Raw genomic sequence first — 26623 nt, forward strand, 5'->3', positions numbered from 1 at the left:
TCGACCCGTACTGGATCGGGGGCTCGACCCCGCGGTGCCCCGAGCCCCGACGACGCGCTGTCGCCGCTCGCCGTCACCATGACGCATCGCCAGCGCCGCCCTGCCCGTCGCTCGCCGTCATCCGCCTCCTCCTCACGCCCACTACCATCCCCCTCCATCGGAAGGTGAGGCCGCGGCCTCCCCCTTCTGTCCCCTGCTCGCGGTTCCTCGCGCTCCGGCCGCTCTGCTCCGTGCCACCGTCGTCGCGCCCATGGACGCGCTCATCGCGCCACGCCTGCGTCCTGCTCGTCCCGGCACGCCCGCGCCGTTTCGCCGCTGCCACTCCTGCCCGCTAGTGCTGCTGCTCGTCGTGCCCCGCGCACCGACAACACTGCACGCCCGCCGTTCGCTCGCCGTCGCCGCCAACCGCGGCCCCGGCCGGTCGGCGCCCCGATCCGGCGCCCCGGGGCTCTGCCCGCCGCGCTAGGGTCAGCCCCGACGGGCGCCCACGCCCGTTACCACGTGCCCGCCCCAGTCGGCCTCCTGGGCCACTGCCGGGTGGGGCCCGATGCCCCTGGGCCACTGACGTAGGGGCCCCACACCCCTGAAACGAAAATAAAAAAGAAATGAAAATGTAATTAATAAAATTATTAATTAGTTAATTAATTAATTAGTAAATTAATTAAGTTAATTAATCCTGTTTAAATTAATCTAATTAATTAGTTAATTTAATTAAACAGTAATTAATTAGCTAAACCCTAATTAAACTAACCAGTGTATGACATGCGGGACCCACACGTAGTTGACCTAGTCAACTGCACAGTTGACTGCTGACGTCAGCATGATGTCATGCTGATGTCATCTTTTACTATTCTGGATAATGTTAAATGATTAAATAAATTCTAAACATAATTAAAACTTTAGAAAATCATATAAAATAAACCGTAGCTCAGATGAATATACTTTCTACATGAAAGTTGCTCCGGACGACGAGACGAATCCGGATACGCGGCCCGTTCATCCGCCACACATCCCTAGCATAGCAGACACGCAACTTTCCCCCTCCAGTTCATCTGTCCGAAAACGCGGAATACCGGGGATACTTTCCCGGATGTTTTCCCCCTTCGCCAGTATCACTTACTACCGCGTTAGGGCTTACCTAGCACCGCGTATTGCCTCGTTATGTTTTGTGATGCTTTGTTTGCTCCGTATTTACTGTTTCTTCCCCCCTCTTCTTCTCCGGTAGACCCCGAGACCGGCGCTGAGGCCACCGAGTACGACTACGTCACCGACGACTCTTCTCCCTGTAGAACAGAGCTTCCAGGCAAGCCCCCCCCCCCCCGATCACCAGATATCGCCTATTCTTATCTCTACTGCTTGCATTAGAGTAGTGTAGCATGTTACTGCTTTCCGTTAATCCTATCCTGATGCATAGCCTGTCCTTGCTACTACTGTTGTTACCTTTACCTGCAATCCTACATGCTTAGTATAGGATGCTAGTTTTCCATCAGTGGCCCTACATTCTTGTCCGTCTGCTGTGCTATACTATCGGGCCGTGATCACTTGGGCGGTGATCACGGGTATATACTTATATACTATATACATGACACCTGTGGTGACTAAAGTCGGGTCGGCTCGTAGGAGTACCCGCAAGTGGATCTTTGTGGCGGAGCGACAGGGCAGGTTGAGATCACCTAGGTGAGAGGTGGGCCTGGCCCTGGACGGCGTCCGCGGTTACTTCAACATAACACGCTTAACGAGTTCTTGGTATTTGATCTGAGTCTGGCCATTTGGTCTATACGCACTAACCAGCTACGCGGGAACAGTTATGGGCACTCGACGTCGTGGTATCAGCCGAAGCCTTCGTGACGTCAGCGACTGAGTGGCGCGCGCCGGATTGGACTGGAACGCCACTAGGCTAGGTCTGCTTGCGGCTGCGTTCGCAACGTGCAGGTGTGCAATGGGCAATGGGCCCAGACCCCTGCGCCATAGGATTTAGACCGGCGTGCTGACCTCTCTGTTGTGCCTAGGTGGGGCTGCGACGTATTGATCTTACGAGGCCGGGCATGACCCAGAAAAGTGTGTCCGGCCAAATGGGATCGAGCGTGTTGGGTTATGTGGTGCACCCCTGCAGGGAAGTTTATCTATTTGAATAGCCGTGTCCCTTGGTAAAAGGACGACCCGGAGTTGTACCTTGACCTTATGACAACTAGAACCGGATACTTAATAAAACACACCCTTCCAAGTGCCAGATACAACCCGGTGATCGCTCTCTAACAAGGCGACGAGGAGGGGATCGCCGGGTAGGATTATGCTATGCGATGCTACTTGGAGGGCTTTAATCTACTCTCTTCTACATGCTGCAAGATGGAGGCTGCCAGAAGCGTAGTCTTCGACAGGACTAGCTATCCCCCTCTTATTCTGGCATTCTGCAGTTCAGTCCATTGATATGGCCCTTTACACATATATCCATGCATATGTAGTGTAGCTCCTTGCTTGCGAGTACTTTGGATGAGTACTCACGGTTGCTTTCCTTCCTCTTTTCCCCCTTTCCTTTCTACCTGATTGTCGTAACCAGAGGTTGGAGTCCAGGAGCCAGACGCCACCGTCGACGACGACTCCTATGACACTGGAGGTGCCTACTACTACGTGCAGCCCGCTGACGATGACCAGGAGTAGTTAGGAGGATCCCAGGCAGGAGGCCTACGCCTCTTTCCATCTGTATCCCAGTTTGTGCTAGCCTTCTTAAGGCAAACTTGTTTAACTTATGTCTGTACTCAGATATTGTTGCTTCCGCTGACTCGTATATGTTCGAGCACTTGTATTCGAGCCCTCGAGGCCCCTGGCTTGTATTATGATGCTTGTATGACTTATTTATGTTTTAGAGTTGTGTTGTGATATCTTCCCGTGAGTCCCTGATCTTGATCGTACACATTTGCGTGCATGATTAGTGTACGGTCAAAACGGGGGCGTCACAAGTTGGTATCAGAGCCGACTGCCTGTAGGAATCCCGCTTTCCAACTCCTTGGCCGAAGTTGAGTCTAGCCAGTGAAAACTGTTTTACCAACATGGCTGTGTGGCTTACGGGCCACCGTAGCCATTGGGTGGTAGTAGGATCTTTTATTCCTCAACCTATACTCTGGGACTCTGACATCTCTTCTATTCGGGTTAAATGAATTTTGCTAAATCTAACATTAGGATCTTGTTATCACTTTCATCCGGAGAGCTCCTTATTACAGATGATCGTCTGCTGCACCAGAAGGATCCGAAGATACTCTCCGATGTTCTCTTGAGACTTCATGGTGTCGCTTTTGCAATTCCCTTCCATCGATAAACCCTTGTGGATAACCACGTATACTCGCCATTCATACAATGCTTCCCAGTTGATCTTGTTATTACAAGATACCCCGAAATTCTCTTTGCTGCTCCGAGAATCCTTTGAGCTTACTGCCTTGCTGTTCTTTGCCACATGAATACCACTATGGATAATTTCTAGCACTCACCGGATATTTGCTCATCCCCAGTTGATTCATGTATTTCACAAAAGTCTTCAAAATACTATTTGAACTTCCGAAATCCTGAGTAGCCTATTGCTCTTGAAATTCTTACTTGCTTGCATTATGGTTAATCCCATAAGTCTATAATCTTATTGGCATCTCTTGTCATTATCATTTTGAGTCCGTTGATTCAATTTGTTGCGAATGCTCACAATCCTCAATCAGATCCTAGTATTCATCCTTCCGGCTCAGACGTCATTTTAAACGTGAGCTGGATCTCGACCAATCAAATTTGCCATCGATTGTAACCGTAAGTTTACTCAACTTATCCATCCTCAATTAGAGCGTTTGCTTCTGATCCCTTGAATTTGAAATTATAATTCCTTTGCATTGAGCTTTGAGTTAGTCAGTTGTTTCTATAATCTGATCTCCTTGCATTCTCTCTTCCTCTGGTTGAGTACTGATGCTCACATCAGATCCCTTGTGGACCACCAGACCCTTTTGTCGGATTTTATCCGACAATGTCCTTCATATTAAATAAGCTTGTGAGCTTTTCCTCGTATACATAATGCCTTTGGTAAATTGTATCCTCTGCTTTGTGAACCATCCTCTACTTTCGAGCTTGTATTATTTACTCCGAAGTTTGTGGTATATGTTCCTAAGATGCCCTGATGGGTTGAACCTACGCCTTCCCTAATCCGTGTGAACCCGAAAGATTTCACGGGTCATACTTATCTGGTATTGCATCAGGTAAAAACTTTCAACAACTAATGTCATTTTCGAAATACGAGAGGTGAATGAAAGGTTATGCGTTGAACAAGTGGGAGTCGACCTTGAACCCTGTGTTCATGCCCATGGACACGATGTATACCTTATCATGGAAGCTTCTCTTAAAATAATTATCCCCTTGTAATAAGTTCATCTGGTATCCGTGGACGTGGTTCCGACCATTTTTCTCCTTGATTCCGTTTCTCGTGCAAGTTTGAGCACTTGTCTTCTGTAGGGCAATACCCTAGTCCAACCTTTACCTTGAACTGTCGTCCGGTATTACCCCCTGGTATCTCGAGATTATCATGGAACTGCATAACTTCTTATGAGTTCTTCATCAAGTGCTACATTCTCACTGATTCCAATTTTCTACGGGCTCTGAGTTATTAGTCACTCGAGAACACCGATAAGTGAATCGATTCCGCACTCCGATTCAATAACTCTAAGTAATTCTTGTTGCTTACGAGTTTAATAATCCTTCAAGTCATTCCTAGCCTTATTGGCTATACCATTATCATGCAAACTTTTTAACTGTGCTACCCGGTCCTTCCCGGAACACAACTTTCGATGATGAGCTAAGCTTACGTCGATCTTCCTCGTCATATCAGTTCTCCTTGAACAACAAGCTTGATTTCAAGTTTTTGTCCTACCTATGGTTCCAATAACCTTCCGCTTCATCATTCCTTTGACTGGATGTCGTCGCTGATTGATTACATCTTCATGAAATCTCTCGACAAATGTGTCGTGATCATCATCAACCTTATGAGCTCTTCCAGGATATCAATTGAGTTCATGATGAGAAATACCATCCTTTCCCCGATGATTTGTGTTATCTTTGACCACTTTATTGCCTTCCGTTTAACACAAACTTGTTCGTGTTTTGTGTTATACCTTGAGATCCTTGCTATCCAGCATTTGTTCGTCTTTACCTTGGGGTAATACCATCTTTTATGTCAAGAATGTCGTGAGAATTTCACCACCTCTTAAGAATTCTTGATGCAGGTGATACCTTTTGCCAGATCCATACATTCCTTGGTCTCCGTGTTATTTCTAACCGGAAAACCGACAATCGAACTATGATGTGCGACTTCAAAACTTCTAGCAACCCTATTGCTTCGAAGTTAATGGTCGATATTTCATTCTTAGACCATTGGTTATCGAACCACCATTCTAACATTGATCATGCTACTTAAGCCCATATTTCGGGTGCACCTTTCAACCAATGTTTAACTGTGTATGTTTTCCTCGAGCATACATCATTATATCATTTGAACTGACTAATGTTATCTCCTTGTTCACATAATTGTGGAAACCCATCTTTTGGAAGTCTCGATGAATTGTCGCTGAGTTCGTCAGCTACCACCTTTTCCCTTCATTGGTTTAATGATGAGCTTTTGTTTCGAAACCCGCTTTCGTAGTAATTTTCCCGAGAATCTTGCAATGTCGTCTCGTCAATTTGTTTTGCACCTTTTATTCTCAGGCATCCTGAGTCTGAGGTATCCTGACACCAATCAGATCTGAATCTCGGTCAGATATGATGGTTGGAGCATTTTTCCAAGAGTCATAGCATTGGTCTTTATATAACCCAGTAGGGTGATATCATGCCTAGAGGCCCTATTGTTATAGATTCCTTTTTAGCAAGGTTAGCTATTCTTCCATGAGGAAATTGTAAGACTTACTCTATAAGTTGTTCCTGATGGATCCTTTGTGTATCCATAGCCTGATCTTACCTAGTGACCATGTCAATGCTATCTCGAAGCATGTCTGTGGTACTCCGATCTTCAATAAAAACATTTGAAGCACAATGCTAAATTTTCGTTATCAATTATTCAAACACCGTTGTTTGGGTAATGTCATGAACTTCCTCTTCCCTAACCTAAATGGTTCTCTTCTAACCATTGTCCTTGGGAAGGATATACCCTTGAAATATGTGTTTAAACACATTTTCCTTTCCATTGTTCTGTTTAATCTGATAATCATATTTTCCTTTCCATTGGTTGGTTTAACGTTCTGGTGATCATTATGATCTAAGCAGTATTAATTCCATGCTTGTGCAAACACCTCGGTGTACAACTCTGTCAGTAAGACCCTGTTACTATTGTTGGTGACATTCCGGTAACCACCGATGGACAAGAACTTTGCCTATTGGTCTGCCTCATTTCAACGAGCAGGAAAATGGTTCTCTTCGTCCCTCGCCCTTGGTACCGACGATGTTGCTGACATATAACTGACAGGCTACCCTCTGACATGCCTTGCTATCATGATCGTGCAAGATGTCACCGCCCTTCCTACTTTTAACCCACATGGTGGGCCCATAACCCACAGTTCCACAGGATCAAAACCTGACTCTCCTATACACCCTGTTGTCGAAGTTATTCCTCGAGCTTGACTTCGTATGTGATTCACGGGCCACCTGCCTAGTGATCTATTCTGGTACCAGACTTAATACTTTCCCATTTGCTCTGAACCCCTATCACATTTCATTTCAGGCAACGAACGATTGCATGCCCGCTCGAAACTTCCCATGATACCTCCTTACTTTGCTCTCGATATTTTCTTAAGTTTTAGTTCGAGAGTTACTTTCCGCCACCTTCCCCGATGATATTGACCAGATAGTCAACCTTGCAGAGGTCCGTTCTTCCAGAATACCCCCCTTACTCTATCGTAAGTACGATGGAGATCCCGAAGAAAGGATGACGACTTGATCATGGTGACTTGAAGCAGAGAAATAAGGACATCAACGAAGCGGGTCAACTACTTCAGGGAGAGCAAAAATGAATGAGAAGATCCATTAGGATGTCGTAACCAAATCTTTCCCCCTTGCTCTACCCCTTAAATCTCGGGACGAGATTTCTTGGAGTGGAGGAGAATTGTAACGCCCGGATAATTAGGCTACAGTAAACCTCTGTTAAAGATGCCACGTCACCACGGTTACTGTTGATAAACTCGCGTTAGTTCAAAATGATTCAAATTTAAATTTAAAATATAGGCAAATAGTAAATGTTTTCAAACATAAAAAACTAAAATGTTCTTATTGTGGCAAATAATTCATAGGATATATTGGTGGAGAGACCAAACTTTGATAAAATATTTTAGGGCTCTAAAGTAATTAAAACAGCAGCAAAAACAATTAAATTAATGCCTTCTATAAAGTTATAATAATATAACTAATTTAATAATGTGCCAAAATAATTGTGGCAGTGGACTAATTAGTAATACTAATTTAGGTGCTCATTTGGCATCTTATAAAACTAAAATAAAAGGACGTTTAGATGGAAACAGTAAAGAAATAAAATAATAAAAATAAGAAAACAGAAAAGTCTTTAAAAAAAGGAAGAAAAGTGAGCGAGGCCCCCTGCCGCTCCTGGGCCACGACCCACCGAACCGGCCCAGCCGGCGCTCCCTTATCCCCTCACCCCCACAGAAACCCTAGCCCAACCACTCCCCACTCGCTCCCCCCCCACTTCTCTCTCCCTCGCGCCCCCTGGATCTGGGCGTTCTCGACGCCGTCGCCCCTCGTTGGCGCTCGCCTCCCGTCTCCTCCCGCACGGCGCCCCCCCCTCGACCCGTACTGGATCGGGGGCTCGACCCCGCGGTGCCCCGAGCCCCGACGATGCGCTGTCGCCGCTCGCCGTCACCATGACGCATCGCCAGCGCCGCCCTGCCCGTCGCTCGCCGTCATCCGCCTCCTCCTCACGCCCACTACCATCCCCCTCCATCGGAAGGTGAGGCCGCGGCCTCCCCCTTCTGTCCCCTGCTCGCGGTTCCTCGCGCTCCGGCCGCTCTGCTCCGTGCCACCGTCGTCGCGCCCATGGACGCGCTCATCGCGCCACGCCTGCGTCCTGCTCGTCCCGGCACGCCCGCGCCGTTTCGCCGCTGCCACTCCTGCCCGCTAGTGCTGCTGCTCGTCGTGCCCCGCGCACCGACAACACTGCACGCCCGCCGTTCGCTCGCCGTCGCCGCCAACCGCGGCCCCGGCCGGTCGGCGCCCCGATCCGGCGCCCCGGGGCTCTGCCCGCCGCGCTAGGGTCAGCCCCGACGGGCGCCCACGCCCGTTACCACGTGCCCGCCCCAGTCGGCCTCCTGGGCCACTGCCGGGTGGGGCCCGATGCCCCTGGGCCACTGACGTAGGGGCCCCACACCCCTGAAACGAAAATAAAAAAAGAAATGAAAATGTAATTAATAAAATTATTAATTAGTTAATTAATTAATTAGTAAATTAATTAAGTTAATTAATCCTATTTAAATTAATCTAATTAATTAGTTAATTTAATTAAACAGTAATTAATTAGCTAAACCCTAATTAAACTAAGCAGTGTATGACATGCGGGACCCACACGTAGTTGACCCAGTCAACTGCACAGTTGACTGCTGACGTCAGCATGATGTCATGCTGATGTCATCTTTTACTATTCTGGATAATGTTGATTTAAAATGATTAAATAAATTCTAAACATAATTAAAACTTTAGAAAATCATATAAAATAAACCGTAGCTCAGATGAATATACTTTCTACATGAAAGTTGCTCCGGACGACAAGACGAATCCGGATACGCAGCCCGTTCGTCCGCCACACATCTCTAGCATAGCAGACACGCAACTTTCCCCCTCCGGTTATCTGTCCGAAAACGCGGAACACCGGGGATTTCCCGGATGTTTTCCCCCTTCGCCGGTATCACTTACTACGGCGTTAGGGCTTACCTAGCACCGCGTATTGCCTCGTTATGTTTTGTGATGCTTTGTTTGCTCCGTATTTACTGTTTCTTCCCCCCCTCTTCTTCTCCGGTAGACCCCGAGACCGGCGCTGAGGCCACCGAGTACGACTACGTCACCGATGACTCTTCTCCCTGTAGAACAGAGCTTCCAGGCAAGCCCCCCCTTGATCACCAGATATCGCCTATTTTTATCTATACTGCTTGCATTAGAGTAGTGTAGCATGTTACTGCTTTCCGTTAATCCTATCCTGATGCGTAGCCTGTCCTTGCTACTACTGTTGTTACCTTTACCTGCAATCCTACATGCTTAGTATAGGATGCTAGTTTTCCATCAGTGGCCCTACATTCTTGTCCGTCTGCTGTGCTATACTATCGGGCCGTGATCACTTGGGCGGTGATCACGGGTATATACTTATATACTATATACATGACACCTGTGGTGACTAAAGTCGGGTTGGCTCGTAGGAGTACCCGCAAGTGGATCTTTGTGGCGGAGCGACAGGGCAGGTTGAGACCACCTAGGCGAGAGGTGGGCCTGGCCCTGGACGGCGTCCGCGGTTACTTCAACATAACACGCTTAACGAGTTCTTGGTATTTGATCTGAGTCTGGCCATTTGGTCTATACGCACTAACCAGCTATGCGGGAACAGTTATGGGCACTCGACGTCGTGGTATCAGCCGAAGCCTTCGTGACGTCAGCGACTGAGTGGCGCGCGCCGGATTGGACTGGAACGCCACTAGGCTAGGTCTGCTTGCGGCCGCGTTCGCAACGTGCAGGTGTGCAATGGGCGATGGGCCCAGACCCCTGCGCCATAGGATTTAGACCGGCGTGCTGACCTCTCTGTTGTGCCTAGGTGGGGCTGCGACGTGTTGATCTTACGAGGCCGGGCATGACCCAGAAAAGTGTGTCCGGCCAAATGGGATCGAGCGTGTTGGGTTATGTGGTGCACCCCTGCAGGGAAGTTTATCTATTTGAATAGCCGTGTCCCTCGGTAAAAGGACGACCCGGAGTTGTACCTTGACCTTATGACAACTAGAACCAGATACTTAATAAAACACACCCTTCCAAGTGCCAGATACAACCCGATGATCGCTCTCTAACAGGGCGACGAGGAGGGGATCGCCGGGTAGGATTATGCTATGCGATGCTACTTGGAGGGCTTCAATCTACTCTCTTCTACATGCTGCAAGATGGAGGCTGCCAGAAGCGTAGTCTTCGACAGGACTAGCTATCCCCCTCTTATTCTGGCATTCTGCAGTTCAGTCCACTGATATGGCCCTTTACACATATATCCATGCATATGTAGTGTAGCTCCTTGCTTGCGAGTACTTTGGATGAGTACTCACGGTTGCTTTCCTTCCTCTTTTCCCCCTTTCCTTTCTACCTGATTGTCGCAACCAGAGGCTGGAGTCCAGGAGCCAGACGCCACCGTCGACGACGACTCCTACGACACTGGAGGTGCCTACTACTACGTGCAGCCCGCTGACAACGACCAGGAGTAGTTAGGAGGATCCCAGGCAGGAGGCCTACGCCTCTTTCGATCTGTATCCCAGTTTGTGCTAGCCTTCTTAAGGCAAACTTGTTTAACTTATGTCTGTACTCAGATATTGTTGCTTCCGCTAACTCGTCTATGATCGAGCACTTGTATTCGAGCCCTCGAGGCCCCTGGCTTGTATTATGATGCTTGTATGACTTATTTATGTTTTAGAGTTGTGTTGTGATATCTTCCCGTGAGTCCCTGATCTTGATCGTACACATTTGCGTGCATGATTAGTGTACGGTCAAAACGGGGGCGTCACAAAGGCCCAACTTTGGTTTTACCATTTGCCACCTAAGCCTTTTCCCTTGGGTTTTCGCGAGCCCGAGGGTCATCTTTATTTAAACCTCCGGGCCAGTGCTCCTCTGAGTATTGGTCCAACCTGTCAGTCGCCGGTGGCCACCAGGGGCAACTCTGGGCTCGCCTATCGGAAGCTTGGACAATCCGGTGTGCCCTGAGAACGAGATATGTGCAGCTCCTATCGGGATTTGTCGGCACATTCGGGTGGCTTTGCTGGTCTTGTTTTACCATTGTCAAAATGTCTTGTAAACGGGAATTCCGAGACTGATCGGGTCTTTCCGGGAGAAGGTTTATCCTTCGTTGACCGTGAGAGCTTATGATGGGCTAAGTTGGGACACCCCTGCAGGGTATTATCTTTTGAAAGCCGTGCCCGCGGTTATGAGGCAGATAGGAATTTGTTAATGTCCGGTTGTAGAGAACTTGTCACTTGACCCAAGTAAAATACATCAACTGTGTGTGTAGCCATGATGGTCTCTTCTCGGCGGAGTCCGGGAAGTGAACACGGTTCGTGTTATGCATGAACGTAAGTAGTTTCAGGATCACTTCTTGATCATTTCTAGCTTCGCGACCGTTGCGTTGCTTCTCTCCTCGCTCTCACTTGCGTATGTTAGCCACCATATATGCTTAGTGCCTGCTGCAGCTCCACCTCATTACACCATCCTTTCCTATAAGCTTAAATAGTCTTGATCTCGCGGGTGTGAGATTGCTGAGTCCTCGTGACTCACAGATTCTACCAAAACAGTTGCAGGTGCCGACGATGCCAGTGCAGATGATGCAACCGAGCTCAAGTGGGAGTTCGATGAGGAACGTGGTCGTTACTATGTTTCTTTTCCTGATGATCAGTAGTGGAGCCCAGTTGGGACGATCGGGGATCTAGCATTTGGGGTTATCTTATTTTCATTTGGATTTGACCATAGTCGGTCTATGTGTGGATTTTGGATGATGTATGAATTATATTTATGTATTGTGTGAAGTGGCGATTGTAAGCCAACTCTCGTTATCCCATTCTTGTTCATTACATGGGATTGTGTGAAGATGACCCTTCTTGCGACAAAAGCACAATGCGGTTATGCCTCTAAGTCGTGCCTCGACACGTGGGAGATATAGCCGCATCGTGGGCGTTACACTAGCCAACCGGTCAAGAATGTTCTCTCTCCTATGGTTAGATGGCGCTATGGCAACAGGTGACCCCGAGGTCGAGAACCACCATTGAGGGTGCGATCAAGATTAACCCCTCTCCCTCTTCCCCTGCATGGTCCTAGTATGTTTGTCATGCTGCTTCTCTGGTTGAGTTCCACTCCTCCACAATTAGGGACGACTAGTCAATGGAGGAAGTGAGGGACGGTGGGTTGGACAAGGTACTGATGACCAACACTGGATCAACTATGTCAGGCAATGGATCCCGGTGGGGAACCATCTGCAACGGCAACCAACGACGACATACCAATGCAAGCACTGGTTGGGGCTACAACGACTGGCATGGCTGGAGTGACTGATGCTGAGGCGAACGTGGTGATCCTTGATGATGTTGGATCTGGTGGATCAAGACCGGACTCTCATGGGCAAGGTTCTGGCACCTAACACATTGCACATACAAAAATATCTCGTTGGCGATGAGGCCAGCGTGGGGAAACCCTAGGTCTAGTGTTCAATTCGGCCAAGAATAACTTATTCATTGTTGTATTTGGAATGGAAGCGGATCAAAATTGCGTGATGGAGTGGTCTCCATGGATGGTGGGCAAGCATGCCATGCTACTCAAGAAACTAGATGATACTCTGCACATTGTTGTGATAATTTGTTAAAAGAAGTGCATAATAAGGTGTTGCATAAACAACTAAAACTACGTGGCTAGTAGTGGTTGGTTTACATATAATTATTTAATATAGGGTAAAAATTTTAACATCTTTAGCTTTTATACCTATTTCTTTCATATATTTCTTGGTTTCTTGCATATCTTCTCGACCGAGGAATAGAATACCTCTTTTCTTCAGAGTTGGTTTACGTGAAGGTTCAGGAATAGTCCAATGAGTATGTTTTTTCATCATACCGCTCAATAGTGGACTGAGACAATGTGGCAAACAGAGGCAACATAAGGATTTGAAGAAGGAGAAGCATCAACGAAAGAAGTAGTAGCAGAAGAAAACAGAGTAGAAGAGAAAGCAATAGCAAAAGAAGAACAAGAAGAAGATGACGATGGACTTCCCCTAGTTCGACATCGATGAATTTCTCCCCATTGAGCTATATGATTGTTAATTTGTATTGTAATTTGCTGGCAGTTAGGATGAACTATTATTTGTTTACTATATAAGACTTGAACGATGTTTGGTACTGCTTGTATGGTGTACTGTATGGCAAGATCATCACTAGTAAGAAAAGATGACCATAACTTAGGTCACGCACAACCAAAATCATGTTTTGTATGTTGACAAGCATAACCCATAAATGCCGCCAACCAACCGCCAAACATTAAACTGCTTGGTGAGGCAATGCAAGCTACCAAAATATGTGCATAAATGGTTTTTAGCATATATTTACTCAACTAGGCATAATTCAACCACGTATGCAAATACCTTAAAATCCATGCAGTACCTGAAACGTTTCCTAAACTTTGGTGCAAAAACTGAAAAAAGTTTTTTAGCACAAATGTTCAGATGGGCGCCCCCACCCCACCCCACCCAAAATTGAAAATGAAAAGAATACAAGAAGTGATGTACTCCATACATTTTAGATCAATTATTACCTAACTTCATCACAATAAAATTATACTAGCCCACTTGATCGATCTTGATTAAAAAATGGTTGTCCGGAAGTGTAAGTCTCGAATCAAACACATCATGCTTGAACTAATTTCTTCTCGTTCACAAGTTTGATGATTTGTAGCATCTTCTTTTTTACAAGGTGATTTGTAACATCTAGTCTGATTTAAAAAAAGGAAAGGATGGGCCAATATCGTTTCCGCCAAAAAAAAAGATGAGCCAAGATCGAATTAAAAACTGTTCTTCCATTGACAAAATGGGATTATAAAGCGATAATACAGCGGATGCACTGTCAGAACATCGTATAGTGGGAAATCCCAACAAAAAATCAACGCAAATTACGCAAAAAGAAAAAAGGACACGTGGCCGGGCAACGCGTCAAGCCCATGCATCCAGACAGGCCACGTCACCCCATCGGACGTGCCATCTAACCCAGGGGCCAGGGGGGCCTCGCCTGCCGCCCCCCGATTAGGTGAGCTCCCGGCGGGCCCCACGCGGCCGCGACGTATCACCTGGCCCACCCCTAATTCAAAAAACCGCCACTGCCTCCCACACGTGTCGGCCATCGCGCGTCGCCCCGCCGCCCTCGTTCCGTCGCTTCCGCCCCTGCTCCGAGCCGAGGCCGTGCTTCGCTTTCCGGTGACGGCGCGCGCAACTCTCTATATTTTTCTCCGCCTCTTGGTCAGCTGTTGGGTCAGCAGCAGCAGCAGCAGCAGCAAGAGGTTTGCTCTGAGTTGGTGCTTCTCCGGCGGCCGGATTCGTTCCGAGTTGGAGCCGCCCCTTGAAATTCAGGGAGGCCTTGAGGCCGGCGGGCGGGCGGTGGCGATGGAGGAGAGGTACGAGGCGTTGAAGGAGCTGGGGACCGGCAACTTCGGGGTGGCGAGGCTGGTCAGGGACAAGCGCACCAAGGAGCTCGTCGCCGTCAAGTACATCGAGAGGGGCAAGAAGGTATTCGTTGTTCTCCGTTCCTTTCCTTTGTTCTTTACTTCTGGGGTTTGGTCGCTGAAGACTGGTGAATTTGGGGGTGCTTCTGGACAAATTAATCCTCGATAGATGGTAGCTGTGGCAGGGGACTATGGCTGGAGGTTTGTGTTGCTGGATGTGTGATTTTTAGGGTCTGCTTGTGTGCGTGCAGATTGATGAGAATGTGCAGAGGGAGATCATCAATCACCGCTCGCTCCGGCACCCAAACATCATACGATTCAAGGAGGTAATTCCCCATTCTTCTTGACTCGTTAGTCGTTTGATAAGTTGTGATTCTCAGTTACATTAGATTGGTTAAATTTGAAGGTTCTGAAGTATGAACTCTGAACTACTCTGTGTGTCCTCCAAAAAGCAGAATTGACACCCTAATATTTTGGAAATAAAGGACGATTATCTTTTTGATTGTTTGCGTCATGACTGCTCTGCCAGTTATTAGTAATGGTATTTTGGTCAAAACTTACTAGTATTGTTGGGCTGGGCGGCACTGGACCCCTACATTTCAGGGTGACTATGGTTGGTGATAATGAGTTCAGAAACATTGAAGCTTGTCCTAGAATGTCTCTGTCTTGATATTCAACTTAGCAAATTGTCATCTTTAGATAAAATTGAACTGCCTTTGCTATAATATGGTCTTTCCGTATCAATCGAGGACAGGTTTGTGTAACCCCGACGCACCTTGCCATCGTCATGGAATATGCTGCTGGCGGAGAACTCTTTGAAAGAATATGCACCGCGGGGCGATTCAGTGAAGATGAGGTTGCTCTTGAACCTACTTATCTTCCTATATCACCAGGCTATCTTTATTCTGAACCATGTCTGCTAACAATATAAGTAATCATGTAACTTGTTTGATATGCGTGTCAATAGGCAAGATACTTCTTCCAGCAACTACTTTCAGGGGTCAGCTACTGCCATTCTATGGTATGCTTTGCCTTTTGAATCTGTCAAAGAAAATAAATGCAAAACCCAAGTGCCCATGAACTAATGCTGCAAATGCAGGAAATCTGTCACCGTGATCTTAAACTGGAAAACACTCTCCTGGATGGGAGTCCAACACCTCGAGTGAAAATTTGCGACTTTGGTTACTCAAAGGTACTGATGGTTACTGCTATGTTTCAAGTCTAGCTAGAATTGACCTTTCTCTTTCCTTACTGATCAAGTTACCTATCGTTCTTTCAGTCTGCTTTGCTGCACTCCAAACCAAAATCAACAGTTGGTACTCCAGCATACATAGCGCCAGAAGTACTTTCGAGAAAAGAATACGACGGCAAGGTAATTACCTCTTTTGACAGTCTATGGTTATTTCTTCTCATTTTGCATCCAAGAGAGAACAAGTAAATCATGTTTATTAATACTCAATTAGTATAGTACTTACTAATTAGAAAAGTAACTACTCGTGTTGCATCTATAGCATTAGTATCAGGATATGTTTTCCTGCATCGTATATTAGTACTGGAGTACAGTAGCATTATAGCTTACCAATGATCCGTTGCCACTGAGAATGGTCACATTCAGCACTGACAAACATCACTAATTAATTTTGTATATCTTCAGTAATGCATAGTGATGCTATCAAAGTTCATGTATTTGATGTTATCATGGTTCTGAGATGTCACATGATTGGCTTCCAACTCTGCATCTTATGATGAAATGGTTCCCCATGTCTAGGTAGCGGACGTTTGGTCCTGCGGCGTGACATTGTACGTGATGCTCATCGGGTCATACCCATTTGAGGACCCTGAGGATCCAAGGAACTTCCGGAAAACTATCAGCGTAACTTATCGATCCCTCCTCCTTATCACCCTTCCCTTGTTCAGCACCTTGCTTGAATGCTTGTGCTAAGCATGCCTGAAACTCCGATCTCAACGCGAATGCACGTCTTGTGACACTTGACAGAGAATCCTTGGCGTGCAATACTCCATTCCGGACTACGTCAGGGTGTCCTCCGACTGCAGACGCCTCCTGTCCCAAATATTCACTGCCGATCCTTCAAAGGTACTTCTGCTGCTTATCCTCCTTTTCTTTTCCTGTTTATTAGTAACTTCCAAGGAAACTTCAGATTGCTCCAAAAGGCAGAAAACTTTGAATCATGCCTTGAATCGTGCCTAACCAAAAGTGATTTGAATCGTGTCTGAAACTCTGAAGAGGATCACGATCGCTGAGATCAAGAAGCTGCCGTGGTACCTGAAGAGCCTGCCCAAGGAGATCACGGAGAGGGACAGGGCCAACTTCAAGGAGCCCGAGACGGAGACGGAGACCGCGGCGGCGGCGGCGCAGCCCGTGGAGGAGATCATGCGGATCATCCAGGAGGCCAAGGCCCCCGGCGACATGTCCAAGTCGTCGGCCGACGCGGCGCTGCTCGCCGAGCTGGCCGAGCTGCAGAGTGACGACGAGGAGGAGGGGCCGGGAGCCGAGGGGGAGACCTACTGACTGGACTCTGCATCGCAGTTCATACGGTCTGTCTGGAGTACGGTTTGCTGAAACAATAATAAGGCCACGAAGCGTATGATACAGATTATGACACCTGTTCTACTATCGCTGTGTACATTATTACTGAACAACATTGCACCGATTTTTTAACTTCCAAGAATAAAAGATGGTGGGGATATACAGTTCTTCCAGTCTTGTTTGAATTATTAAGCATGTTCGAACGAGGAACGATTTTGCAGTGGTGAATCTAGAATCTCACTCTTGACTCTTGGGGGCGCCACAGTTCGAAATTTGGAAAACCGTATGAATAGTATAATTTGCAGTGGCGAATCTAGAATCTCACGATGAACAGTATAATTTGGTCTAACCATTGTTATAAGTGTTTCCCTTGTTCTTACGGATCTCTAATCGATCCTCTAAAATTTTAAGTGGAGTAAAAGGCTTAGGTTATGAAAAACTAACGTCCACACGTGTGGCCGTTTGCACATCACCCACATGCCTTCATCACTCATTTTGCCACGCATGAACATATGAAATCAGCATAAATCTTTTTGGTTTTCGACTTAAAAATGTTTTATCTCCTGATTAAAAAAGTGAATTAAAAATCCGTTTTCACCATTAAATCCGTCTCGACGAGATCTTCAAAACTAGACCCCATGTTGATATGTTTCGATGAAAAATTCTTTTACCCAAAAATTACCATGATGTTTACACCGTAGTTGTCATAGTGCTTAAACTAAAGTTGACATGTGGCAATTTTAGTTTGTAGACCATGGCAATTTTAGTTTTTCGATGACGGCAATTCCAGTACTTTGACCATGAAAATATTTTTTTTATGAACCATAACAATTTTAAGTGCATGTATCCTGGCAATTTTGATTTATGTTGCATGGCAAGTCTAATTTCTTAATTTTCCGTTTTATAATATGTCAAAATTTACTTTTAAATGAAGAAGAAAATAGCTGAAACATATCATGACAACTTCAGTGTAAATATTATGGCAATTCATGTGCAATAGGCACGACAACTTTAAAAAAAAAAATCATCGAAATATATTGATATGAGATCTAGTTTCGAAGATCTCATCGCGAGAGATTTAATGGTTAAAACGAATCTTCAATCGGATTTTTCATTTAAAAGATAAAAAAAAATTAAACAAAAAATCTAAAAAGATTTTCATATAAATGCATGCGGTGATATGACATAGTCTGTGTGTTATAGGACGTGTGGGCGGATTTGACTCCCATCGTACGGAAAAATAATAATCCTAAGACCGGGTCTCATAAGCTATATGGTGAGACCCATTTTCGATGCATGACATGTGACAGTTACGATCTTAAAACGCCTAATCCCACTTTGCCCAATTCCCTTCCTACATACGACACGCTACGCTCGAACATGTACATGCTTGTTCTCGGTCTCGTTCATGGCGGCCACGCCGAACCACATCGTCGCCACCTCGCCGGCGGCCGCGCTCGACGACGCAGCGATGACTTCTCGTCCATGAGCACGCCGTAAGACATAGCCGCGGCCACGCCGGCGGCTGCATGGGACGAGGCAGCGGCGACTTCTCTTCCATGGCCTCGTCGCCACCGGGCAGTCCGACTGCTCATCCATGGCGGCTTGCCGACGGAGCGGACTCCACGTTCATACCAGCCGTGCGTCAAGATGTCGTTGCAGGCGGTCGAACACGGCGGCTATGCGTGAAGATGCATCAAACTGCTCCTTGAAGCTGAACTCGCTCACGTCCGCGTCGGCGAACTCCAAGATACTCGACGTGGTCTCGTTCATGGCAACGAGGTTGTTCAGCGTGGCCACGGACGACAAGTCTTGGTACCGTCTTGGTCTCCGGCGAAGAGGTCCTTCGACGTGCCTGTCATTTACAACGACAAACCATACGAGGAGTTGGTCCGACAGCCTAGTTTGGCATCTTGGCGCGCGGCCGCGACGAGCATGGAGTTCGCTCGTTGGCAACGTGGCCTGCTGCCGCCATGGACGAGAAGTCGTCGCAGCGTCGTCGCGCGTGGCCACCGACGAGGTGGTGACGGTGTCGTTCGGCGTGGCCGCCATGATCGTGACTGAGAACAAGCAAACCTAAATCGTTTTGTACTTTTATTAGGTACATGTTCGAGCGTTGCATCATACGTAGGACAGACCCGAGTGGTTATTCCTGGTAATGGCGATGTTTTTTTACGTCGTTATCTTGTTGGAGGCATTACTCGGATATGTTCGGACTGATTCTTCAGGGTGAAAACTTTGATACTGACCTTTGTGGTTGGATCCGGTGACGGCGTCGCTTGAGTGTCGCTTCCTTTCTGAAGGCGTTGCTGTTGAAGATCCTTGTCATCCATATGGTGTCAATGATTTGTGCGGATATGGTCTTAGTTATAGTTTGTCGATCATTCATCTGATCGCTTTGGGGCTTATTTCTTATTTCTTTTTCCTTTTTCCACTCCTGCACATAGCTTTTGGTCTTATGACTTCGCTAGTTTGCCGGTGTGTTTCTCTGTGTGTGTGTTGGGTTGGCTGTGTGCATCTTAGTTATGCAGAGGCCGGGTGTGTGTTCAGTGTGATGTATCATCTTGATGCTCCATTTGAGCCAATAAAATCCACCCTTTGTCGAAAAAAAACGTAGAACTGGAATTGGGATTAGTAGTCGGGATTCAAAATTATTAGGTAAAGTGGGATTAGGTGCTTTGAGATCGTAAGTGCCACATGTCGTGCATCGAAATGGGTCTCACCATAGAGCCTATGAGACCCGGTCTCATAGGATTTTCTTCCACGCCACACGAGTGGGCGTTAGCGTTGTCCTAGGTTTACTGGGGTAAAAGGCTTAGCGGAGTATATGCATCTCTAACCGATCCTCTAAAATTTAGTGGTGTAAAAATTAGTAGAGTATATATACTCTACTAAGTTTTGGCCGGACCTACCTGATCCCTGAATATAACAGAGTAAATTTTTGTTTTCTAAATTTTGCAATTCAGGTATAAATTGCAACTACATATTAGCACACATATAAAAACTAAACATAAATTTAAATGTTCAACCAAATTATGAATATAGTTTACAAACCGAATTCAAAGTTTAGAAACCAAATTATTCAAATTTAAACACGCCGAATAGTTCAAATGTAGCAAATAGCATTTCATAGAACAACTAAGACTCGCTTAGACATTGCCAATGATGCTCAACAAGATCTTGTTGGAGCCGAGTATGAACTTGATGGTTCTCGATCTTCCGATGATGCTCAAGAAATGACAGTATCCTGTTCGTATCATACTCTAACTCAACCGGAGTCCCGTTGGTGATGTATCGAAAGTTCTTAGGCATATCTCTCTCGTCTTCAATGATTATGTTATGCAATATGATGCAACAAGTCATGATTCGCCATAGAACCTTAGAGTTCCAGTACTCGAAGCACACCGAAGGCTCTCTCCACATCTTTCCTTGCGGCTTCTTGACATTGAGCAAAGTGAGTGTTTTTGTTACCTTTTGGATGCGGAGTTTTTTTGACCAAGGTGGCCCATGATGGATAGATGTCATGCGCAAGGTACATCGAGTAGTTGTGCCCATTGACCGAGTAGTCGCAAGCGGGAGATTCACCTTTTATAAGCCTAGAAAACAGAGGTGATCTCGATAGCACATTCAAGTCATTGTGAGAGCTAGGCAGACCAAAGAATGAATGCCATATCCAAAGATCCTTCAATGCAACTGCCTCAAGAATGATCGTTGGATCGTTGCAGTGGCCTTTGTACCGACCCTTCCACCCCGCAGGACAATTCTTCCATGTCCAGTGCATACAGTCAAGTGATCCAAGTATCCCTGACCATCCCCTTGCTTAACTCTCAGTCATCAGCCTCTGGGTGTCTTCCTCGGTTGGTTCTCTCAAGTACTCCGAGCCAAAAGACAACGATCATTGCTTTGGTGAATCTTCGAACAACCTCCAAGATCGTGTGTTCACCAATGCGTACATAGTCATCAATTGCGTCGGCAGAACACCCATATGCCAAAACTCGAATAGCCGCAATGCATTTCATTAGAGGGCTCGCACTGATCTCTCCACATGCATTTCCTCGGAGCTTGAACTAGACATCATATCTCTCAATGGCTTTTGCAATGGCCAGAAAAAGACTTGTGTGCATCTGAAAGCATCGGCAAAAGTACTTCTCCTGATAGGTTGGGTTTGGATCAAAGTAATCTCTCATTATCTTGGCATGGCTCTCTGCTCTATCACGGTTGATATGTATGCAGCAAAATTGTGATCCTCTCCTCGGCCCCTGAACATCATCATTAAAAATCATGCCTAAAACGGTGTCAAAGTCATCGTCGTCTTCTTCCTCTTTGCATGACGACGAGTCCTCCAACACCATCTCCCTCAACTTCTTCATCTACAATCCAAACAGTTCGGTTCAATTCAAACGACTTGGTTCAAAGAGAAACAAACAAAAAAACTCACCTAGGCAATTCTTCAAACACTTGGGGTGCGGTGGTGGTGCATAAGATGGCCGGCGTGGTTTAGACCGAACTGGCGAGCGGCGGGTGACCTGCAGCGGTGCGCAAGCAAGGTGAGATGCGTCAACCGCTAGAAAAAAGAACAAAATGAAAAGAAATCGGATAGATCAACAATGACGACCACGTCGTTTCACCTTGATTCCGGCAACGGGGCCTGAGCGGGCTGGCCGACGGGCAGAACGGCGACGGAGGGCAAGGGATAGAACGAGGTAGCGGCGGGAGGTGCGCCGTCGAAGATGCAGCGGCAGGGCGGACGCGAGAGAGAGTGCGCAGCGTTTTACTCGGCCGCCAACGGCTGGAGTAAAAATAGGAAAACTTTTAGGGCTGGAGTAAAAATATTCTCCACTAACGGCGGATTGGGGATCGGCTAGGTGCCGGTTAGTGGAGTAAAATCAAAATTTTACTCCACTAACCGGTAATAGGGGGTCAATTAGAAATGCCCTTAGAGTTGTATAATTTGCTCGGAGCAAATAGTCTTAAAATTGCATTAACTTGTTAGGTATTCAATGTTAAGAACATAATAAAAGCTACTGTATTTTGCAATTTTGGAGTGGGTGCCATGGCACCCCCAAGATCCGTGCTGCGATTTGGTAATTTATAGATACTTTCTTTTGTAACTTTGACGTCTTTAGTCAAACGATAAGACCTCTATAATATTATAAGTTAGTATCATATTTTGAAGATTTTAGATTGCACTAGGATTCTGAAAACATACGCCCCCTTGGCCCTGAGGAAAATCGGTCGCTCGTGTCGCCCTCCCCGCGGGTGGCCCGGGCGAAACCCTAGCCGCCACACCAGCCCCCTCCCAGATCTTCCCCTCCCCTCGCCGCCGGCGGCAAGCGCCGCCGGGCAAAGCCCGCACGGCATCGGCGGCGGCGGGGCCTCCCTTTTCCCCTCTCGCGAGGCCAGGGTAGCGCGGGGTCTCTCGGCCAAGGAGAGGAGCGGGGGCGTGGTGCGCGCGGCAAGCAGGCGCGGCGAGCGCAGGTGGCGCAGCGAGCAGGCGCCGACGGGCGCGGTGGGCGCGGCGAGCAGGTGCCGGCGGACATGGCAGGCGTGGCGGGCGCAGAGCACGGCGGGCATGGAGGGCGGCGACCATGGCGGGCACAGCGGGCGCGGCGTCTGCGGGAGCGTCGGCGCGCTACGGGAGGCCAGGGCGGACCCTGCGCCGATCTGGCGCAGTCGCGCACCTTGCGGGCCTCGTCGTGGCTGTGCCCGAGCTGGTGCGCCCGCGGCCGGATCTCTCTGCCCAGGTCGCGCTGGTGGTGGTTGTGCGGTGGGGTCGGCGGCGAGGCGCTACCCTCCGGGAGCTGGCGGAGCTGGGGCTGGTGGCTGGCTAGCGGCGTGTCGGTGGTGCTGGCTGGCGGTGCCCGGAGCGCGGATCCGGAGATTTCGGCCCGGATCTGGTGCGTCTTCGGCGTTGGCCGGCATCCTTGGGGTGCTCACGGCAGGGGGTGCAGCGGTTGTCACCGGATCCTTGCGTGGAGCGTAGCAGGATGGAGGGTGTAGGTGGTGCACCGGCACTGGCGGTGGCGGCGGTGCGAGCGCAGCCATGACGGCGGCGGCGCTGCGAGGCCTTGCTAGGAAGGGTCTTGGCGGGCAGCGGGCGTTCGTTTGCTGTCGTGTGAGGCGGGCGGCGATGCCTCGGTGGTGTGGGTGCCGGAGTGTGGTCGGAGGTGCGGGTCGGATCCAGTCTGGTGGCAGTCCCCTGGCGCGTGTGAAGGCCACCGTGGCGGATCTGGCTTTGCACCGCTCGGTGGTTGCTGCGGCTCCTAGTCGATGTTGAAGGTGATGGCTTTAGGCATGCTTCCTCGGCAGTGAGGGGGGCTTCGATGGCAAGTTGTTGCGGTGGCGGCGGTGCGAGGCATCTGATCGGAACTGGCCGGGATCTTGGAGACGTGGAGATGTGCAACGCTACGGATGAAAATCCTGTTCGGTTGTGGCCGGACCGGCCTTGATGGCACCTGTGGGTGTCATTCACCTTCCTGGAGGCTTCGCCGAGTGCAACGCTATCTTCCTCGCAACCTCGTATCGGCAACTGTCTCCGGGGCGAAAGCCTTGATTCGTAGGATCGGCATGATGGCAACGTCTTTGAGGTTGTTACTCTGTTGGGAGCATTGTGCTGGGAGACTCGAGGTCCCATGATGCGCTCCTCCGGTGTTCACCGCTGCCCGGATCTTTCTCCTCCGGCGCCATGTATGGTCGTCGCTGGCTATTCCAAGGAAGCTAGAGTTGCTGTTCTTCGGAGGTCTTCAGTGTCGGCTGAGACGCGGCGAGGAGATCGGTGTTGGGTAGGCATTTTGTGTCGTAGCTGTGTTGTTGTGTTTGGTTGTCCTTGTACGAACCGGGTGTGGAGTTGGTCGCCTTCGTTGTTCACAGCGAGTGGTAGACGGTGTTGTATGTTTTATTTCTCTCCTTCTATAAAGCTAAGGTACACAATTTGCGTACCCTAAAAAAATAAGTTAGTATCATGCAAATAATGATAGGGTATGATACAAACTTTTAGTGCACATGATTATAAGTTAGTATCTTAGACGAACTATACATCAATGTGTGAACAAAGGTTAAATTGATTATAGCTAGTTTAATTTAGAAATTGTTTTTTGAATGTCAGTAGCCTTCCATTTAAAATATGTCATTTCGTGTCCTTTTTTCAATGTTGGGGTTCTAGGTATGGTCATTTAGACTTATTTAGTCAAAATAATATTTAAATGACGATGGAGTTATAAATACAGTGAGTTCATCCACCCAAATACAAGAAATATTACAATTAAAGGGAAATCTATCTATCTCATGTGAGTGACATTCGCATCCCCAGCTCAACCTTTTCAACGATCCCCACCATTTCCTACAATCATCGTCAATTGTAGTAGTCGCATCACTCGTTGTTCTCAGCCCCAAACATTTTTCTTGAAAAGGAGGAATGCCCCCAGCCTCTGCATCTCTTGATGCACAGTCATATTATTAAAAATCTAGGTACAAAACAAATTCTCAAACAATAGTATGAAACTCATAAATAAATTGTCACAACTGGCAAAAATAGGTTTAGATGACTGGACACCTATCCTATTGTTGGACCGCCATCCAAGCCGGTTGTAAGTATCCCGTGCAACCATCTCCCATCGGTTGCACCCAATATCCATAAGCTCCATGTGGTCTGCATGGCTGTGTAATGACCACATACGGATCCAAGCAGACGCCCTGAAGATAACCTGCAAAAAATGTGATGGTTTGTTTGTTAAACGCAACATCTTTCCGACAATTTCGTATGGCCCAAAGTAATGCATACACTCCAACTTGAATATGTGCCGTTGTTTTAGACTCTATCCAAGTTAACCAAGTCTCACATAAATGCGAGACCATGACGGGCGGATAAACGTTAAAAGACATATGAATGGTCCGCTACAATAACTTAGCAAGTGGGCACTAGAGAAAAAGTTGTTCTATTGTGTGGTCCTGATCACAAAAGCAACATCGTTTACTCCCTTCCCAGCTACGCTTTGTCAAAATTACTGCCTTATGCACAAACCACATAAACACTTTGATTTTCAACGACACCTTAATTTTCCAAATGTGGATCGACCTCGGGATAAGCCCGATGTTTATCAAGTCTGTATACATAGACTTAACCGAGAAAACTCCTGACACGGACAAGTTCCAATGCAAGGAGTCTGCTACATTAGAAAGGTCAACCCCATTAACCTGCGCACAAGATGTAGCCATCTATCCCATCATTAACCCACTAGCGATCTTCTGAAGTGAATATTAAGCGGAACATACCCCAACACTATACTCACAAAAACCTCTTTCCATTGTACAATGTTATATAGGGAAGGATACTGCAAGGCTAGTGGAGTCTCTCCCAACTAGGTGTCCTCCTAAAACTAGTACCCAGTCCATTCCCTACAATAGATTTGCTCCTATTGAAGAAGGCAACTTGTGTCCGCATAATCCCCTTCCAAAAAGGAGAGTCAGCCTGTTGTGTCGTCACTTGTGTCAGCATTTTAGAATGTAAGTATTTATTATGCAATAGCTGAATCCAAACATCATCCCTCTCTACCGCCAACCTGTAAAGCCATTTGCTAAGCAAGCACTTATTTTTCACTTCTAGATTCTCAATAACCAAGCCACCTTGGTCCTTCGGTCTACATATAATGTTCTAGTTGGCCAACCTGTACTTAGTTATGTTTTCGCCGATTTTTCTTGCTAGAAAAATCGAGATTGATAAAAATCCAATCTTTTTTGTACCCCTACCGGTACCACAAAGAAAGAAGGAGGAACATTCACATGCTTGTGAGTACCGAGTTTATAAGGACCAACCGCGTGAAGGAAATATGCGCTAGAGGCAATAATAAAGTTGTTATTTTATATTTCCTTATTCATGATAAATGTTTATTATTCATGCTAGAATTTTATTGACCGGAAACCTAAATACATGTGTGAATACATAGTCAAACACTGTGTCCCTAGTGAGCCTCTACTTGACTAGCTCGTTGATCAAAGATGGTTAAGGTTTCCTAACCATGGACATGAGTTGTCATTTGATAACGGGATCACATCATTAGGAGAATGGTGTGATGGACAAGACCCATCCGTTAGCTTAGCATATTGATCGTTCAGTTTTATTGCTATTGCTTTCTTCATGTCAAATACATATTCCTTCGACTATGAGATTATGCAACTCCCGGATACCGGAGGAATGCCTTGTGTGCTATCAAACGTCACAAACATAACTGGGTGATTATAAAAATGCTCTACGGCTATCTCCGAAGGTGTTTGTTGGGTTGACATAGATCGAGATTAGGATTTGTCACTTCGAGTATCGGAGGGGTATCTCTGGGCCTGATGACCTGCAAGTATACTATTTTTGATAAGTAGAAGTGTCGAACCCAACGAGGAGCAAAAGGAAATGACAAGTGGTTTTCAGCAAGGTATTCTCTGCAAGCACTGAAATTATCGGTAACAGATAGTTTTGTGATGAGATATATCGTAACGGGTAACAAGTAATAAAAGTAACTAAGGTGCAGCAAGGTGGCCCAATCCTTTTTGTATCATAGGACAAGCCTGGACGAACTCTTATATAAAGCAAAGTGCTCCCGAGGACACATGGGAATTGTCGTCAAGTTAATTTTCATCATGCTCATA

At 47.1% G+C, this 26623-nt stretch overlaps 1 protein-coding gene across 1 annotated transcript; it reads left to right on the plus strand.

The window, feature by feature from the left end:
* Nucleotides 1-14114: 14114 nt before the first annotated feature.
* Nucleotides 14115-17155, plus strand: LOC109771380 (serine/threonine-protein kinase SAPK3). The gene is made up of 9 exons (XM_020330074.4): nucleotides 14115-14503; nucleotides 14691-14765; nucleotides 15194-15295; nucleotides 15407-15460; nucleotides 15539-15631; nucleotides 15719-15811; nucleotides 16208-16312; nucleotides 16436-16534; nucleotides 16685-17155. The coding sequence occupies exons 1-9, from the start codon at nucleotides 14381-14383 to the stop codon at nucleotides 16967-16969; spliced, it is 1029 nt and encodes a 342-aa protein (XP_020185663.1). The 5' UTR covers nucleotides 14115-14380; the 3' UTR covers nucleotides 16970-17155.
* Nucleotides 17156-26623: the final 9468 nt, after the last annotated feature.

This window comes from Aegilops tauschii, chromosome 1 (genome assembly GCF_002575655.3).
Source record: "Aegilops tauschii subsp. strangulata cultivar AL8/78 chromosome 1, Aet v6.0, whole genome shotgun sequence".
NCBI classification, from domain to species: Eukaryota; Viridiplantae; Streptophyta; class Magnoliopsida; order Poales; family Poaceae; genus Aegilops; species Aegilops tauschii.